This window comes from Carettochelys insculpta, chromosome 5 (genome assembly GCF_033958435.1).
Source record: "Carettochelys insculpta isolate YL-2023 chromosome 5, ASM3395843v1, whole genome shotgun sequence".
Classification (NCBI taxonomy): Eukaryota; Metazoa; Chordata; order Testudines; family Carettochelyidae; genus Carettochelys; species Carettochelys insculpta.
The window spans coordinates 36,858,033-36,877,557 of NC_134141.1; the positions used below are offsets into that span (position 1 = coordinate 36,858,033).

Genomic DNA, 19,525 nt, shown 5'->3' on the forward strand with positions numbered 1-19,525 from the left:
TCTGGGGGCTGCTGCGTGTTAATTAAAATTGCCTGTGGCATCTTTGTTGACCATGATCAGGTGCTTAGAGATCAGCAGGCTCTGTATTCCATTGTGGCATTCTTCACTGGAGAAAAAGTTAAATGGCTTTAGGCATACATAGATTTTTGGCATGTGCAATTAAGCAGTATTGATCTGAGACAGAGTGACATTTTCAGGAAATGCCTGGGGTGCTTAGGATCCTGTGTGTCAAAGACTGCATCTACACTACAGCGATCCTTTGAAAGAAGCTCTTCTGGAAGAGATCTTCTGGCAAAACTTCTTTCGAAAGATCACATCTACATACAAAAATGTGGATCGACAGAAATCCACTCTTTTGATAGAGAACGTTCGCACAGCCCCTGCTCAGTTGAAAGAATGGAGCAGGGATTGAAATATCCAGCACCATGAGGACTCCCCTTTCAAAAGAAGGAACTGTGGAGTGTCTACACATGGTTTTGTTTCTTTGAAAGAATCTTTTGGAAAAGGCACTTTTCCTCATCTGGGAGAGGAAGAGGGCTGCAAGAAAAAGGACCACATTCTGTTGCTTTCAGATTGAAAGAGTGCATTATGTGTGTAGACCCTCCAGGTGTGTCTACACTTGCACTGCTCTTTTGAAACAGGTATGCAAATGAGGTATAAATTTGCATTTTGTACCTACTTTGCATTTTCTAGTTTCAAAAGAGCATCTTTCGAAAGAAGAAAGCCAGTGTAGACGCTGTTCTTTTGAAAGTAAAAAGTAAAGAATCCTTCTTCCCATTAAATAAAGGGAAGAAGGATTCGTTCGAAGATGGGTTTACTTTCGAAAGAAGCTCTTTTGATATTAAGATATGCAAATGTATGCCTAATTTGCATTTTCAATTTACCTCATTTGCATGCCTCTTTCAAAAGAGGAGTGCAAGTGTAGAAACACCATTCATGTGTTCTTTCAGAAAAAGCCAGTTTTTCCAAAAGAACTTGCTAGTGCAGACTCAGCCAAAGTGTAAGGCAGTTAAGCTTTTATATTCCTAAAGCCTTTCTGAAAATTCCAAATGATCCTAAAGCTCCTAATTCCTAGTGATCCTAAAAAAGCCTCTGTTTGGACAGATGTCATTTTAAATATTTAAAGAGACAATAACTGCTTTATGGTTATGGGGTTTGGTTTGGTTTGGAATGGGACATAATAGCATAAATCTTCCAGTGACTTGCTCCAGCTGTAATGTACACCCTGAAGGAAAAGTGTCACCATTGAAAAAGGGTTTCAGTTAGAAAAGGATAGAAGAAACCTTCCTGATCCATATTTACTCTGCCTCATTGTCCTTGCTCCCAAAAGTGCTCGATCTACAAGTTAAAACGTGTCTAAATGTCAGCACAGCAAACGCACCTTCACTCAGATATCAATAAATGATATCTGAAAATGAAGCTGTTTTATTATTTCTTTTGTGAAGCACAGTTGTTAAACAAATATCAAATTGCTGCTGCAGGGTTACTGCAAACAAGTTGATATAAGACTATAATAGACGTGACTGTGACTTCTATCATGCTCAATGTACTGATTTACACTGGGTGAGGATCTGCACCTCAGAACTTTTTTCAGTTCTATTATCAGGCAAATTAAAGCACACTTTATTCATTCATTTTCTATAGAATAGTCATATTCAGCAGCAAATAAGTACCTTTGCAGGAAGAATGAAATCCTGATTGCCATCTTGCATTTGCTCCAATTAAGGAGGAAGACTTTGTGCCCGTTATGGAAGTTTTCACTTCAGATTATGTTGAGAAAGCAGATGTAAGTACTCAAATGCAACATACATTAAGAATGACGTTAAAATAGAGTGGCTCAATGAAGCATCTAACTAAGAAAGTACAAATTCTTTTTTCATGGGTGTATTCCAGCATTAGTATTAGCAAGTGATCTTGTGCGAATGTGTAGGCCACATATGGGAAATGTGTCTAGATAGACCTAAAAAGAAGCTGCAGCGATTCCTTCTTCTGAAGGAACATATCAAGAATGGGGATGGGTTGTGAACATAATACCAGATACCAATCCAGTCAGACTTTGCAGAAGTTTTGACACAGATCCAAATTTTATGAGTGAGGTCCACCTTTACAAGAGGCATTTAACCTGAAGTATTGGATCATATTGAGCCAGTCCAAAATGGTTTATGTGAATGATTTTCTGAGGAAAAATGCCTCTTTTGCAAAAACCAAAATTTTAGAAGGCAAAATTTCAGTTTTGCGGAAATATTTTGATTACTCCTGAAAATATCAGGACTGCTCACCTGGTATGCTTCTTGTAAACTTCACTTTCTGTCCAAGGGAGAGGCAGGACTGCCCTGCACTCACTGCAAGGGGCATGGCTCTGATGTTGAGCATGTGGCGGGAGGGGCGTGCCGATGCTGGGGGGTGCATGTAATCTCTGTGTATGCCCTCACGTCACCTCTGTCTGGCATCCACTTTGATTAAATTTTCCAGGATGTTTCCCTGGTGACCTCAAGGTCCATAGGGATTTCATGTTCAGGAGCCTGTCTGGCCTTGTGCCCAAATCCTCATGATAGTTTATTGCTTCATGGAAAGAAATTACTTTCTGCTCAACTTAAACAGGATTTCACTTTTTAGGTGTGTGTGTAAAGTGTATATAAGGTTTGTGCTGAATCAAGTATCCAATGAAAGAAAACTTTGAAATTGCTATGCAATGTAGCTAGCACCTGAAGCAATTCTCATGCCTGAAGAATTCTCCTGCACACGGGAGGCATCCTTATTTGGGAAAGGAGATGATACTGACAATGTGAGATTTCTCTTCCATCAATCAGGGACAGAAAGGAAGGCTCTCCAGGTGGACTTTGTTCCTAATTTGGTTTCAGTTTTTTTTTTAAAAAAGGGAACACATTAGCTGCCATCTGCTGAGTCACACCATAGATGGCATTGTTGCAATTAGTGGGCAAAGTGCACCACTGACCTTTTCTAGTCTCTGTACGCGCAGCCCCGGGCAGAGCTCTGGCTACTCTTCCTCACTTGTCTCTCAGGGCAGAACCTTGCAATTCTCCCACTCTTGGGCCAGGTGCTCAATTTCAGTCCCCATGATTACCTCAGCAGGTCTAATTTACAGCATGTCTACACTACATCTCAAGTCAACCTGCCATCCGTACTGCCCTCCTTGTTGCATGAGCACTTCCACTGAGTTCAGAGAGGGGGACTGTGAGGTAATGAGAGACAGGGCTCTTGGCTACCTGCTCAGAGCTATTCTCCCTAAAGGCTTCTCACCTCTGAGCTCCATGCAGATGTGTGGGGTGGGAAGCTGGAGTCTGGTCAGCTGCTGGGGTCGTGGCTGGGAGGGGAGACCTGAAAACAGCGCAGCTGGGGAGCGGCAGCAACTTTTCTTGCTAAAGCCTGGATCCAGCAAACTTTGAAATTGAGAAGACAGTCAACAGTTGATGTAAGAACTGTAGTCTCTACACAGACACTGCATCGCCCTGCTTACACTTGCATAAACCCCCTGCCTCCTGTGGGGATGTGGTTAGAGTAGTCCCTCAAGTTACCCGAGGGTTGTGTTTCCACGTACCCTCGCATAACTCAAATTTTGCTTTAGGAGGGAGGCAGCTCTTTTCCCCAGCGAAATGCACGTTCTGCAGCCGGGGAAGCAACAGGAGCCCCTGATGCTCCTCTAGAAAGGTAAGTCCTGGGATTGGGTGGGGGGAGTCGCAGTGGGGAGGGGTTGAGCCAGAGCCACACACGGGGTGGTGGGGGAGGTATTTGAGCTGGAGCCGCATTCAGGGGGTTTGAACTGGGGCTGGGAGGCATTGAACCAGAGCCACGTGCTGGGGTGGTGAACTGGGCCACGGGATTTGAACGAGGCCACAGGGAGCTGGCGGGTGTGCGGGGGGTGGTTGAACCAGGGTAGGGGGAGCGTGATTTTGAGTTGTATGTTAATGCAGGTTGGGATGCTGGGCTGGATGGACCTTTGGTCTGACCCAATATGGCCATTCTTATGCAGGTTAAGCACAACTTGAAATCGCACATTTCGAGGATTTACTATACTGCATAAGTGTAATAGTACATAGGGATGCAAAATGCCATTTAATTAATTAATTAATTACTGATTAAATGGAGAGAAGGGCTGGGGCAGATGCTCTGCCACCAGCCACAGAGAAGGGATGCTCCAGCTGGGCTGGAGAGCCTCCACTTGTGGTGTACGCAAGGCTGCTGTGGACTGGGGCTGCTCTAGCCAGGTTAGAGAGTCCCTTTCCCCAGCAATCCCAACTCATTTAGGGTGAGATTTACCAGTTAACCCCTAGTAGGATGCTTATACTGGCAGGAGCAAAGCTGTAATCTGTACACTGACATGGTTAGGCTGATATAAGGTGCCTTGCATAAACCTAACTATATAGTCAGACTAGACTAAAGGTGAGATCCTGCAATTCCACACCCTCTGCAGGAGTGACTGTCGTTGTCACTGACCAAACAGCTTTCTTAAGGCAAAGTATCTTTTATTTAGAACAAAAGTTTATGAGGACAAACATATTTTAAAAAAACAAAAAACAATGGGACAGGCTATATGCATGCCATGTGGGGACTTTGGAATTTCCAACTGCCTATAGGTTTTTGTGCAGAGCTTTGTACTGTGCTACCTTGTCTTTCTCTCAGAGCTCATTGGCATTCCCTGGGCAGCTCCTGAAAAAACAGCCTTATTGCACCTTGGTGACAGGACATGGATTCTTTGAAGCCAACAATTTTTGCCATTGTTTCAAGTGATATCGTAGGTTGTCTTGTCTTGGAAACCATTGTGTTGCTTGCTAATTCTTCCTGTCTTAGTAGATCTATGTATTCACATAGGAAAGATTTATAACCCCCTGTTTACAACAACTTGCTCCATTGTCCAGATCACAAACTGGTTTTGCAAAGTTGTTCATTATGATCTTCTATCTACACTGAATAAGACATGTAAGAAAACATCAAGAAATCTGTATTGCCCAAAGCCTTTTAGAATTATTATAGCACACCTGTAAGTTTTCAATATTGGTATATCAGTTTTTCTGAAGTACTTTTACATTCATCTGTTAAGTTACAGGCCCCATGTGAATTTCAGAACTACAAAGTACTTCTTTGTACTGGCTTTTCCTTTTCATGATTGTCATAAATGTATGTCTAATGTGTGCACAATCTGTTATTTAAACATCTGCTCAAGGTGCTCATTTGTACACATATTACTTATGTATGATCCTGCAACGCTTTGAAAGCTGGGCCTTAGACATCTCCCACCCCAGTTTTGGAGAAAGGCAATATAACTCTGATGGGATCAGATGACCTTGAGTGACATTAGGTGAATAGGTGATCTCACCGGTGCTTTTTTTTGTTCTGGTACTTGCTGGTAGAGAGTAACAGGACCTCGGTAGCCCCAGCTATGGGATTGGCTGCAGGGTAGGAGGCAAGGAGTTGGCTGAGTACTGGGGGTGGGGGGGAAAGCACTGTATATCCCAAGAGGCACTGATGTTTGAATACAGAAGGCACAAATGCTGTGGATTTGAGTTTTGATCTAGAAGTGGAGTAGTTAACTTAGATTTCTTTTTCATCTATATTTTCTTTCTTGTCTTTAGAGAGATGGTTGAGCGTTAGCTTGTGCATGACCATGGTATCCAAATGTTTTTATTTTCATCTTTGTTGAGCCACAGAGTGTGTGGAATTAGCCTGAAATAAAAAGAAGCACACCAAGACAAACAGTGTTATCTGGAGGGAGAAAATCAAGTTCAGGTTGATGTCAGCTTGAGCAGAAATAAGCTGAGCTCATGAGCGTGTGTGTACATATACTTTAGATCGGGGTCAGCAAATGCTCTTGCTCTTCAGGTGATTTGTCAAGATTGGTGTGTCTGCAGATTATCTCAATGCAACCATCAGGCTGTTTTGTTTGTAGAATTATACCTGCACCATGCCATATCACAAGGACAAAGTGATTGGCCATAGCTTAAAGGACTGTGTATGAGCCTGTTGTGTCACTGTGTTATACAGTATTTAGGTATCACAAATATCAAGACAGGTTTTTTTCATATGTTTGTCTGTATTGTTGAAATATGGTGTCTGATACATAAAGAGCTTAGCTGTGCCCATTGTATGTCTTCCAAACATAATTAAAAACACCATTACAGTAAATCGAAAATTGTATAGTTCTGCTGTCACTCTTCTCTGTTACCTGTAAGTGAATGCTTCTCTGGAACTGTATATGTCGGGACAACAGCAAAATAAATCAAAAGTAAGTTACTTACAGGTTGCAATGCCTTCCCAGTTTCTTTTTAAAGCAAGATATGTAACATACATAATGTACCAAATTATGTTCCCGTGAAAGGGAATAGTTTTTTCCTGGAGAATCTTTTATACATATGCATGCAATAAATAAATTCTGTGTTCTCACCCTTAGAATACGAGAACTATTTTGGGCAATATTACACAACTCCACTTGGAAATCACAAGCTTAGACTTTCTAAATTTGACTTAATAGCTTTTGCAGCTTCCATCACATATTGTATTACTTTCCCAAAAAGTAATTGCATAATAAATGACTGATTTTGTGGCACAATGGAAATTTCTGCACAACTCTCCTCCTTTACCCACTCCCCCTCCCCCTATAGTTGACATTTTTGATAGGGAGGAATTTGGGGAGATGGAGAGTAGGAAGGAAATTTTGTGTTTAAGTTAAAATGAAATCTCGTGTTTCAGTTCTACAGCCACTAATTAAAGTTAAATCATACCAGGAGTAGCATGAAGGCCACTCTGTGTCCTGTGAAGAAAATAGATTGCCTCAGGTTTCATGTGCAAAAAAAAAAAAAAAATCTAGTGGTTCCACATTGCAGTTTGAGGGCTTGATTCACCAAGCCTACTACAGGTTGAACTCCAGCTAAAATTGACTGAAATTCCACGGAGGGTCTGATCATAACTCTCATATCTCTTCACTTATCTCTTTTTTGAGCATGAGGAAACATGTATTGTACTGCTAGAGGCTTTTTTGCAATTTTGTTGCTGCTTCATTAGCATGTATTGCCCCCATTGCTTTTCACAACCAGTTGGAATCAATTTTTCATAATTTCCACATTAAAAAGCAAGTTTGTGTTTAAAGAAAAAACAGCTCAGTCAGGAGGAGGAAATAGTTGGGGTTAAATTGTTCTTTTCAAATAAAATTTAGAAGACAAATCCTCACCATATTAGTTGAACTTATATGAATGGTTAAGAATTGGAATCCTCTCGTGGCTGTGTGATTATCCTCTCTCAAATTCTCTCTCACTGAAAATGAGTTCAGGGAGAGGAAGTGAAAAAATAATTCAAGTACTGTCTAAAAGAAAACTAAGATATAATAGATAATAGATCAGCTGAGTACAAGTAAACATATGAGTGAGAGGAAGGAAGAGTAAAGAAAAGCAAACACAAGTTGGACCTCCCTAGTCCAGCACCCTTGGGACCTGAGCCTTCCCATATGAGGGAGTCTGCCAGACAAGGGGAGGTCAGGACACTCTGGGCCACCCACTCCAGCCGGCAGGGCTCCTTGCCTCCAGCAGCTCCCTGTCCATGGCTGGTGGAGGCTCTGCTCCCAACCATTGGAACTGCCTGCCAGGTCAGCTGAGCCTCCAGCCCCTGGTAACCTCTGGGGCTGCGGCTTCCTGATCCAACGACATCCGTGGTTCTTCCAGACAAGAGACCTGAACAAGAGACATTCAACCTGTACTTAAAAATTGAACAGAAAATTACTCAAAATGTAAACCTGTTTCTGGGAATGTGAATTTCTTTTTTTCAGTTTCCTGTTAACGTTGCACACTGATGTGTACAGAAAAGGAAACAATTAATTCCCCTAATGATTATATAGCATTAGAGTGAGCTATATGATGTGTATGTGCATTGGTATGGCGTGTCTGGCCCCAGTAAATAAAATAGACTCTGCACCCCTATGACAGAGCCAATGCTCCCAGATGGTCAATTGAAGTAGTACTTTAGGGCTATAAAGGCTTGGGGGAGTTCAGGTGAGAGTCAGAAAAGGTCAGGAGGCTGGATGAGCTCTCTAGAGACAGTCACAGAAAGCTCTTTGCAGGGTCTCCCTAGAGATGGAGAGGGGGGTTGACTAGGAGATTGTGTATGTTTGGATCCAGGAACAAGGCTGGAGGCAAGACATTAGCAAGAGGAGTTTTCTGGCTGTCATCCCCAAGCCAGGACCAGAAGGCTGGACAGGACAGAAGGGAGGAGGAACAGGAGAAGAAGTAGTTACCTGCTGTTTCTAAGCTAAGAGCTGGAGCTACATCAAGAAAACAGGAGCATAGTGGAGGAGCTTACCCATGGACATCTCCATGACTGGACAGCTGGATCCAGAAGAGCCATGAGAGGGCAGGGGGAGCAAGGAATGTTCCCCTGGCAGGGATAAGCACCCAGCAGAGAGACTGGGAGGTTTCTGTTAGCAATAGCAGGTTTTAACTCCATTTGGAAAGGCGGGGGGCTATCCTGGTACAAGGACAGAGGAGAACCCACAGACTCCAGGCATAGTCGAAGGCGCTGATATATGATACATCAGGCATTGGGAGATGAGATGTCAGGGGAACTTAATAACCACTTACATTGGAATGGGAAATAAACTACATGTGTGGGACTCTTGTGACTGTTTTGAACTATATTCTAGTAATAGCCTCCCATTCACCAATATGGTTAAGCCTGCATGGTACTATTGGTGGCTCTGAAAGGGGAAATAGTGCCTGTCGTACCATGGCCAGCATCAGGGAGGCACTTAAAAAAGGCTGCCCAAGGACATTCATGTAAATACATACGCCCAGTTGGCTAGAGTGGTAGTGGAATGTTTAAGGTAGCACGTTAATAGTCCAAATTTCCCTTACAACTCAGTTCTTCTCAAAGTAACAGGTAATGGGAAATGTCGGAAACTGATTGCTAAAAGTTTAATTCCGATTTGCAAATAATTTCAGTAATATGTTCCCATATTTACAAAAAGGGAGAATAGATGAGGAGATTCTTGAAAGGGTAGTACCCAGAAGCCACAATGCAAATCAAGAGTTTTGACCTTCAAGGTGCCTGTGTCTGCTAGCAAGGGAGGAATGCTATGGGCTTTATGCAGAGCCCACTGAAGTCAATAGGCTTCCATCAACTTCACGAAACCTTTGATCAAATTATGTGTCTACATCCTGGATGTAAAAGTTTGTTACATTGGTCACTGCAAATTGATTTTAAACTAGGCTTAGGCAAAACTATTTTGAGAGTTGTCCATGTACCCTCATTTATTTATCTTTTAATATCTGAATTTTCTGGTGCTACATTCATACTCTTCTTTTCCTATTTTGTTCTTCAGGGTCCAGAAGATTCAAACGTCTCATTCCCTCAGAATTTTCTTACAGCTTTCCTGTTAGGCAGAATTTTTCCCTGTAAAGAGTGTAGGTTTCTTAACTGAGTAGGTTATATTATGAATATGCCTCATGATCCAGACCATGCTGGCTCAGACAGTGGTTTGTCAACTAAAATAAATGTTCAGATGTAGGATCTGAGCATTCATGGAACAGGAAGGTTATAATTTACTTAAAGGAAGCTATGTCCTCCATAAACTAATTCCCATTAGGTTTCTAGTACAAGAACACAGGCTGGCTTCAGAGTGACATAGCTGACTTAGTTTAGTTGCGGTAAAGGCTGCAATATATTACCAGCTGATGTCTTTGAGACAACTGGAAAGTACTAGGAGTGCAAAGAATTAAACTGATTTGGCATGAGGCTGTATTATACTGCTCCAAATGTTAATTTAATTCCCAGTTTTTAAACCTTTTTCTCTTGTGGTTACTTTTCTCTTCTTTTTTCTTTAGGGCACTGGAGGAGGAGATAATGGTTTGGAGTTACTTGATGAACAGTTAACCAAAGCAGTAAGACTCTCCATAATGTGTGTAATAATGCTCTGTGAGGTGCTTTCAGTTCACTTGGTGTTGATGACAATGAAAATCTTGGCTTTTGGAAATATTGGGTTCACGTTAGCCTAATGAGGGCATTAGGGAATTGCATTGTCTCTGTGGTGCCAGACAAATCACCTCAAGTTTATATGCAAAGACTAGGAAGCATCATCTATTAGAGTCTTGCTCTTCCTTAGAGTTGCACACTCACAAATTATTTTACCTGGTGAATGGCATTCAGAGCATCATTAGCAATAAATATAATACATGCCTCTTTGTGGGTATCATTGACAATGAATAATTGTTATGCCCTGGTACTTTGGTTTGCCACAGGATGCTCTATTGTACACCTTAAAATGGGAAGTATAGCTAACACTGCTGCATATGTACCTCCTCTGGTTGGCAAAAGTCTCTTTGGTAATACCACCAACTGTATAGCCCTGGGAAATGGATGGGGAGTGGCCCTGAAAACTGCAGTCTTAGAACAATAGATCTGCTCCCTGAAGATATTGGGATCCTACAGTATGCAATGTTCATCTCAGACTCTTCAGCTTTCCAATCTACATGTGTCTGTGAGTTCCATTTTATAACAGAAGCACTGGAACAATGTTGCCCCCATTATCAGGGTGAGTCCCAGAGAGAGAAACCAAAAAGATAAGGATTTGTCAAATAGTTTATAATGTGTTCCATCCCAAAGAGCCTTGCTTTGTAGGTGCAGGGGTCGATGTGCCATCCTCTGTTGAAATGCACCCACCTCTGAGATGGAATACAGAAGTCATCTTCACTACATTCTCTTTTCCTTCACTTGGATAAATTCTTGTTCACCTTCACTTCTAAAGCAAGGAAGTATCTAGTTGAAGCAATGGAAAGAATGAAGTTTGGTAAAAACATAATTCCAGGAGATAAGATTTGAGCCAGGATAGTGAAGCAAGCTATGCTAATGAAAAGTGCTGTGGCATCACTAATATTTAAAATATTCTCAGACCAAGAGAAAAATCCCAGTGTGTGTGTGATTGGAATATTGTGTAACGTATTTTTGGCGGCTACATTATCCAATGTCTGGAAGTAATTGTGACCTCTGGAGTACTGAATCCAAGATATCCAGCTGTAAGGGGAGTATTTTTGGCCATTCAGAACTACTACCCAAAATAAGTCAAATTTTAAATTTATCCTTATTTTCATGAGTTTCTATTTTTCACCAAATATCTGCTTGTTAATTGACCACTGCTCTTCATGGTCTCCTGCTTACTCTGTAAAGGTTATGCTTTGTGTCAATCACGTTATCACCATAATCTTTGGAAGGAAAATCATGAAATGCTACAGCATGATTTAGTGGGTAAAAATAGTCTTTCCCTACTGGGCTCTTGGTTTGAGCCCAGATTTTATTCTTAGAAAAATAAGGTTAAAGGCAAGGGATGTATGTCTTTTTAGGAGGGGAATATATATACAGAACTATTTTTCTTCCTTATTCCTGACATTTTATCTATTATTCCAAATATTTCCTTAGAGGATTAAAAAAAAAGCAACTGGTCATCAGTTTCATTACAAAAATTATTAGCTTTTGGCAAAATGCCAAGAATAATTAAGGACCATGGGATAAAGCTTGACAGAAGAGTGGTGGTGTTCTCCTTATAAATAAGACCTGTAGATATGTACATATTTTCATTTTTTGAAAAAAAAATTAATATACATGAATATTCCATACACATATTAGCAAAATTATCCATATTTACTATCTTTAAAACACCTGTTTGTGTTTGCGGGTTTTTTTATCATCATCTATATATTTATTTTGTTGACAATTCCAATATAGCACCTGACGTTACATAACTTATTTAATTGGTATAGGAGGAATTTCTCAACTTGATAATATTCCATATCATAAAACACACAATGCATTTTTCAACAAAGTTTTGGAGAATTCGTGCTCTTGGACAAAGACAGGTTTAGTGATTGGAAGATAGTCACTTGTTTGTTTGCTTAAAAAGCAAAACAAAACAGTAAGTTCGGTGCTGACCATGGCAAGGACCAAGACAGTGTCGGTCCTGGAAATTTACAAACTAAAGGATTATTTCTCTCCCAGACAATCTATGTTGCTGGCCATCTGACCCCTGCTTCTGTAAGTGGGACGTGAAGAAAGTTTCTACTCAGCCAAATTATTGTGGTCATTGAAGTACCTTGAACCAAGTTCTGCATTCAGAGCTGTTCCTATTATAATAGACTGAAGCAATGTGTGCATATCCAAAAAGTGTGGCAGTGTGTTTGGATAAGCTGCTTTCTGACTGGCCATAATGTATTTGTGCATGCATGCAGACCTACCCAAGCCAATTAAAAATAGTTATAGTACAAGGAACCAATTCTCATTCCACAGTATCAACATCAACAGCATGGGACAAAAATGTCTTTCTGCATTCGTCACTTGATACAAGAGAAACAGTCTCATTTTAATTGATTATGGTTTCAGAATTCCTGTCTTCTGCTAGGCAAATAAACAGCCCTGCTTTACCATAGCATTAATAAGCAGCAGGAAACCATTATCCTGTGACAATGGTCTAAAGCATCAAGATTATCTCTTAATTACTTGTGAAGAAAGTTACCTCTTTGAGCTGACAGGATTGCATCAATTTTATTCTGTCAGTTCACAAACAAGAGAAAAGAAATAACAGAAATCAGAGACAGGGAAGAGCTGTTAGGCACCTTTGCCTATTACCTTGCTGCACACAGGCCACATCTACACAAGCAAGTACATTCGGAAGTAACTTCGAAAGAAGTCTGTCATTTGAAATTCCGCATAGAGTGTCTACACGTAAACCGCGGTCTTTCGAAATTAACTTTGAAAGAACAGGGCTGTTCCGTTGAAGTTGGTCCTTTGTTCCCGTGGCAGGAAGAGTGCTCCCTTTCAAAAGACTCAAAAGGGAGCAAGCGTACACACTCTGTGGATGGCCCTTTCGAAAGAGGGGGAGTCCTCCATGGCACCAATCAGCTGGCCAGGTGGCTGTGCCACTCACAGTGCAAGCGGTGCTCTATGGCTCCTGTGTCCGCCCAAGTTTAAAGACTCAGGTTGCCACAAACCTCCAGGCAGGAAGCTGAGAGCATGCTGGCAGCAGGGAACTCATGCTGCTCTCCAGCACACTGCCTACTGCGCTTCCTGGCCCCATGGCCCGCTGCCCAGACCCCCGCCCACTCCAGGGGCCCCCCAAGAACATCAAGGACCCCTCCCAGGAGGCGAGCTGGGCCCCCTCCTGGATGGAGGCTGAGCTCCAGGACCTCCTTTCCCTATGGGAGGCTGAGGAGGTTCTTCACCAGACGGGGGTCCAGCGCCACAATGCTGTGGCATTTGAGTGCCTCTTTAAAAGCTTCACCCGCCAGGGCCACCCCACCCCACCTGCACCCCAGAGCAGGTGAGGTCCAAAATAAAAGAATTACGGCAGGGCTACTGCAAGGCCTGGGATGTGGCTGGATGGTCGAGGGCAGCGCCTGCCACCTGCCCCTACTACAAGGAGCTGGACTTCTGCCTCAGGCTCAAGGAGTAAGGACCCCTGGCCATTGTCCTGGACATGGCCAAGATAGAGACAGAGATGGGAACAGAGGGCGAGAGCCACCTGGGACCAGCGGCCAGCACCTGGAGACCATCAGTGACAATGAAGGCTCAAGTGAGGGGGCCCTTGTCATCAACATCACATTGAGGCCGTCCAGCCAGGTCTCCTCCACCCATGCCTCACCTGAGTTCCTGGAGGGACTCTCAAGTAGGTGTCATGCATACCAGTTGCCCTGGACCTAGGGAGGGGGCGCTTGGTCCTGTCTGGGGTGACTACAGCCCACCCACATGGCTGCTGGCCCCAATCTAGGTGCAACTTGGACAGCCACACTCCATGGGCCCCAGGGGGATGGTACACAGCACTCAGCACCACACAGCCTGGATAGTACCATGGGCCACACAGCTGTGGAGGGCTGGGGGAGGGTGCACCACCCATGTGGGGAACCCTGGGATCTGGACATTGCAAGGCCCCTGGTATGGGGAGGGGAGGAGCAGGGCGTGGATACAGGAGCCATCACATAGGGCTAATAGCTTGTTCTTCTATCCCCTTCTGTCTCTACAGCTCCACCAGCCAGGTGAGCCCTGTCCATGGGACAGGGAGCCCCACCACTGAGGGTGAGGGGGAATAACCCAGACCCTGACTGAGAGCAGCATGGGGCCACTGCTGGTTAAGGCCCCCTCACCCAACTCCTGGTGGATTGGTGTCTGCCCACCCTGGCTCACGCCACTCCCATGAATAGTTTCCCCCACCCCCTGTAAATAGTTTCTAAGGTTATGAAGGTGCACAGAGTGTTGTAACACGCTCAGTAAAAGTTTATTTGTGTTTACCCCTGTGTCCCCTATGTATGTGTGGGAGTGGTGGTGGGGTGTGTGTGCACGCATGGGCGTGGTGATGGGAGGCACATGTGTGTGTTGAGGAGTCAATGTGGCTCCCGGGCAAAGGCATCACACAGGGCCTCCCTTACCTGCACCTTGTCCCACTGGGCCTGACAGCATGGGGTGGTGGGTGGCTGCTCATAGACACACCCTGTCTCAGCGGCCCACCCCTGCACAAAGGGTTCATGCTATGTCTCTATGAGGTTGTGCAGGGTGCAGCGTGCCCCGACCACTGCCAGGATGTTGGGGAGGCCCACCTCCAGCCTCATTAGGAGGCATCGGAAGCACCCCTTCAGGAAGCCTAACACCTGCTCAAAAGTATTCCAGGCACAGTTGAGCTGTTCATTAAAAACATCCTGTGTAGGCTGGGTGGCATCTGTATACAGCCTCATGAGTCAGGTCTGTAAGGGGATAGGCCACGCTGGCCATGATGCACGGCGGCATTGTGGTGTCCCCAACAGGGAACTCCTTTTGGGGGGAGGGGTAGGTCCCCTCGCCCATCTGGTGGCCTAGCACCAACTTCTGGAACATCCAGGCATCATGGACATGGCCAGACCAGCCCACACATATGTCCATGATCCGGCCCTTAGTATCAATGAGCACCTGCAGCACCATGAAGTGGTAGCCCTGGTGGTTTACATAGGCCCTGCTGCTGTGCTTGAGGGCCCGGACAGCTATGTGGGTGCCATCCAGTGCCCCAAAACAGTTGGGGAAGCCCAACTCATTGAACCCCCAGATGGTGTCGTCAAGGTCCCTAACGTAGATCGGCTGCCACAGGAGGACCTTATTGATGACCCAGACAACCTGCAGGGTATGAGAGGAGAAGATGCTTGTGAGTGTGGTTGGGGAGCTGCGTGCCTGCCCATCCCCATCCCTGCTCCTCTGTCTCCACCCAGTCCCCTACAGGGCATTCCTCCCTGGGACACCTTCCCCTTACCTGCTGCATACGTGCACGTTCCCTCCCCCCATCCTTGCTGGGGACTGCCCTGATGGTGCCTCTTGTGTGGTGGGAGGGTGACCCAAGTATGGCTTACCTCGATAAGGACAGCCCTGATGGTAGCCCTGCCCACCCTGCTGGTGACCAACAGATTGGTGGCTCTCCAGGGTCACCAGTTTCCAGAGGGTGATTGCTGCTCTTTTCTGTAGGGGAAGCACTGGCCTCGTGTGGGTGTCGTGGTGCTGGAGGGCTGGGGCAAGCCAGTGGCACAGCTCCAGCAATTGCTCCTTGGTCATCCAGAAGTTCTGCAGCCACCAGTCATCACCCCAGTCCTCTAGCACCAGCTGATCCCACCAGTTGCTGCTTGTGGGGTAGCTCCACAAGTAGCAGATGGCCTGGGGGACTGGGTGAGGGCATCACGCCCTGAGGATGGCCTCCAGGAGGGTGGCCACCTGAAGCTGCTGCAAGAGTGTAGCCAGCACTGTGGCCAGTGCACTGACCACGGCCTTGATGCGGGGGGAGTTGCTTGAGGTCCATGAAGTGGTCCGGGGTGCCTCCTCTGCTCAGTTTCCCTCTGCCTGCCTGGGGAAAGCTATCCAGCCCTGACTGTGTGCAGGTCAAGGCTCCTGGGGAGGGCCCCTTTAAAGAGGCAGCTGGCGATGGCCCCAGAAGGGCTTGGCTGCCATGTCACCCTGCCTGCAGCATTTCCTGGCCCTGTACTTCTGAAAGAGCACCTGGGGCATGTGCAGATTCTCTTTGAAAGACCAGTGGGGCTTTTCGAATGGGCCACTCAGACCTCCGCTCCCCGTTTGGTTGTGTGGACTCTGGTTTTCAAAAGGCTGTCTTTTGAGATGTATTTTCAAAATCCGTCCTTTCAAAACCTCATTGTAGTGTAGACATGGACACAGGGTTTATTGGTGTGTGGTAACAGTGGCATTTCAGCCATGAACCAGGACCCCATTGTTATAGGTGCTGTACAAACACAGAACAAAAAGATGACCCTCCTCCAAAGAGCTGCCCAAGTGCTTTTTCTCTTCTCTCAAGGGAAATGCTTTTTCTGTTTTTCAGGTTAGAAAATGTTGGACAGCCCAGTGGATTTCTGTTGGGAAATATTTCCTGATATTCATTCCATCTTTTCCTGCTCTTAATTTCTTTAGGAAGAAGGGCCAGCAATAAAAGTCTGTTCTTCAGTGGGCCAAATTCTGCCTATGCCCACCTCCTGTTGACTTCACCAGGAGTTGTGCATTCACTTGAGGAGAGAATTTGACCAACTGAAAATAAAAAGATAGTTTACTGTTGGATACCAAAAAAAAAAAAGTGTCAGTTCACATTTCACTCCCATACAACCTTTACCAGAGTACCTCTGAATCAGTTCAGTCGAAGTTTTTATTTGACATAGCCTGCTGTGAGTCCCTTGACCCATCTGCTGTTGCAAACACCTTGGGCCTGATATTCCCCTGGTGTAACTCAGTGGAGCTGCCCTGCTTTATGGATTTGCTCAGTGGATTTGTGTCCAGGATTCTCACATGTTCTTTGGTTATGGTCAAGGATGAATGGATAAGCTATACTGAAAGGCTAGACAAGTAGCACATTGCTATTTCTCATTGTTTCACTGTAAAGTGATGTTCTAATTAGAAACACAGCTACTAACCTAATAAGATGATGAGAGGTATTTGAATAAAGACCAGTATTGATCCCAGGGAATTATGTGACATTTCTGCTGCCAGCAGTGGTGAGAGAGCAATAGCTATCTGGTACAGAGGTTAATCTGAGCACTGAGGTTTCCAAATCCTGCTTGGAAAATGACTCATGTACCCAGCTGTTATCTTCTCAGAGCCAACACCAGATGGCATTTCCATGGTGCTGCACTGTTGCCACTGAATTGCTAAGTCATTGTCGGGAGGGAGGAGGAGAACAGTGTTGCTCATTAGTGAGCCTGATATGAGAGTCATGCCTCCCACCTTTCCATTCCAGGCCAGATCAAGTAAACATAGCCGTGCTCTTCGGAAGAGACAAGATGGCTTATACTGAGGCACCAAGTCGTCAAACTTTTCTTTTACCCAAACAAGCCACTTCTGAGCAATGACATGTTTAAAGGCCCAAATGAAAAAAACGCCAATCAGAACTCATATTAAAAATATTGCTGCAGGAACTTATTTTATTATGTGGTGGGTTTTTTTTTCCTCTGTCCTGGAGAAATCTTCCTTGATCTCTCTAACAACTCTTGCTGTCATTCCCATTGATTTAAGTGGTATGTGGGGAGGGGGGGCAGAGAGAGAGACTCCTTTTGCTGTTTACCTAATTACTGTGGACCGAAGTGGAGAATTATGCATGCGGGGGGCTCATTTTCCTATTTACCTAATCACTGGGGACTGTGGTGGAGAATTATGTATTTGAGGGGGGAGGGGGAGACACATTTTGCTGTTAACCTAATCACCGGGGACTGCAGGGGAGAATTATGTCTTTCACATCCAACAGTACTTTGCAGACTCTTTCCATGGAAGTATTTTTCTTCTCTCTTCTCCTATCTTTTTGCATGTGCTCTCTTCTTTTTCCCTTGCCAAGTCTCCGACCGCTGCTGCTTTCTCACAACTGTCTTGCTACTGCACTTTTCTTTTGCTCCTCAGTAGCACCCTAGAGTAGGCTGTACGCTGCTGGCTGCTGCTTGACAGCACTCACCTGCTGTTGTTGGGTGTAAGTGTGAGGTTCTGTGCCAGCTCCTCAGTGCTGAAGGTTTGCTTTCCCCATACTTGTGCACTTACACACACTCTGTGCTTGCATATGCACATTACTCCTGGCAAACTACCTACCCTGAGTGGCCTCAGTGGGTCTCTCCAGCAATAAATTTAGGCCGCTCTGTCGACATTAATGGAACTGCTCTCTGGAAGTCATTCCTTTCCCTTACTTTGATATGGTCTGCAGTCCAGACACAGCTAGTTGGCCCTGTTGCTGAAAAAAAGAGAGTGGTATTGTCTTTTGAAATGTTCACAAACCTTTAGCTGTTTTTCAGCATGCGTTTGTTTGAGTGGACGCATTCCACAGGAGGGAATATGAGTTAAACTTACGTGATACTTTGGGGGTATTTCCTGTCTAATAAATGCAATAAGTATTGTAGTAACTATAAAAATAATCACCATGATAACTCCTTGTCTGCTGCATCTTTCTGCATAGCACTCCTGGACCCTTTATTTTGTATCTAGATCCATTATGTCTTACAGTTCAGATCTAGTATCGGAACATGTCACATGAATCCTTATTTGTCTGTTTGGTGCCGCTGCAAAAGTTTTGCTCTGTAGGTTTTATGGCATGAGAAGGAATGTACTATTTCAATTCGCAAATCTCTTCTTAATTCAAAACTTTTCATGGAAGGCAGATCAGTTGTTACAGGTATTTCATGTGCTTTATTCAAATTAGCATTTTAGAGTGCTTCATCTTCAGTGCTATATTTTGCTGATCAGTTTCCTGGGTCCTGCAAGCCCAGGGGAGCCGGGATCAAGGTGGCAGCCCGGTTCCCAGCTCCCCTTGACTTGCGCAAAAAATTGAGTTATGCTGGGATTGCAGCATAACTCAACGGTTTACTGTATACTCCATCACATAACTGTGTAATCACATCATGTGATTAACTACACATTCCTGCTGTGAAAACTCCTAGTTGGAAAGACTCAAATGAAGGCACAGTGAGCGTGCTGGACTTGATCCAGTTGGTTCTGCAAGCTTGAGGGTGCTTAGCATATGGCGGGAAGGGTTCAGCACTTCACAGGATTGGATTCATATTCAGCAGTATCATGGTAGTGCAGGATATGGTCTTTGAAAAGTTAGGTTCGCATTGTCAAAAGTTGGCCTGTAAGTGAGAAGTGAAGCCATATGCCTGTGCAGCGCTCCCAAATCAAGCACAAGCACCATCCTTGGGTGTGCATGAAAATTCATGCCTACTCTTAAACATGTATTTTTGAAAATTTGATCCATTATGCTCAGTACAGTTCAACTGAGTTGCCCCATATTCAGTTGCTCCATATGAAGTCTACACCTAGCTTTGACATGTGCATGTAGGAACCGTAGCAAGTCACAGCAGAGGCTAAGTGCACAATTAGGAAGCTAGAGTTGCATTTGTGCATGTTCAGAAATGTGTGGATTGTTTTTCAGTCTCACAAGCTACCTCAGTTGTATGTGTGAAAATACATCTAAATTATCCTGTGCTGAATTCAGTAGCTGTTATGTATTCTATGTACTCTGAAAATACATCTTTACTGAATTCTAAAGATTAAATTC

At 44.3% G+C, this 19,525-nt stretch overlaps 1 protein-coding gene across 25 annotated transcripts in view; it reads left to right on the top strand.

Moving 5' to 3' along the window:
• The window catches only part of ADAMTSL1 (ADAMTS like 1), a 627,217-nt gene that overhangs the window by 331,473 nt on the left and 276,219 nt on the right, over window positions 1-19,525 (top strand). For 14 of the 25 annotated variants that reach the window (XM_074994936.1, XM_074994935.1, XM_074994939.1 and 11 more), the window contains 2 exons: window positions 1,727-1,786; window positions 9,825-9,881. The exons of 2 other annotated variants lie outside the window; for them this stretch is intronic. In XM_074994936.1, coding sequence (XP_074851037.1) covers window positions 1,727-1,786; window positions 9,825-9,881 — 117 coding nt within the window. Of the gene's footprint in view, window positions 1-1,726; window positions 1,787-9,824; window positions 9,899-19,525 lie in introns of all 25 variants that reach the window. 9 more of the 25 variants (XM_074994940.1, XM_074994954.1, XM_074994952.1 and 6 more) reach the window with 2 other exon arrangements.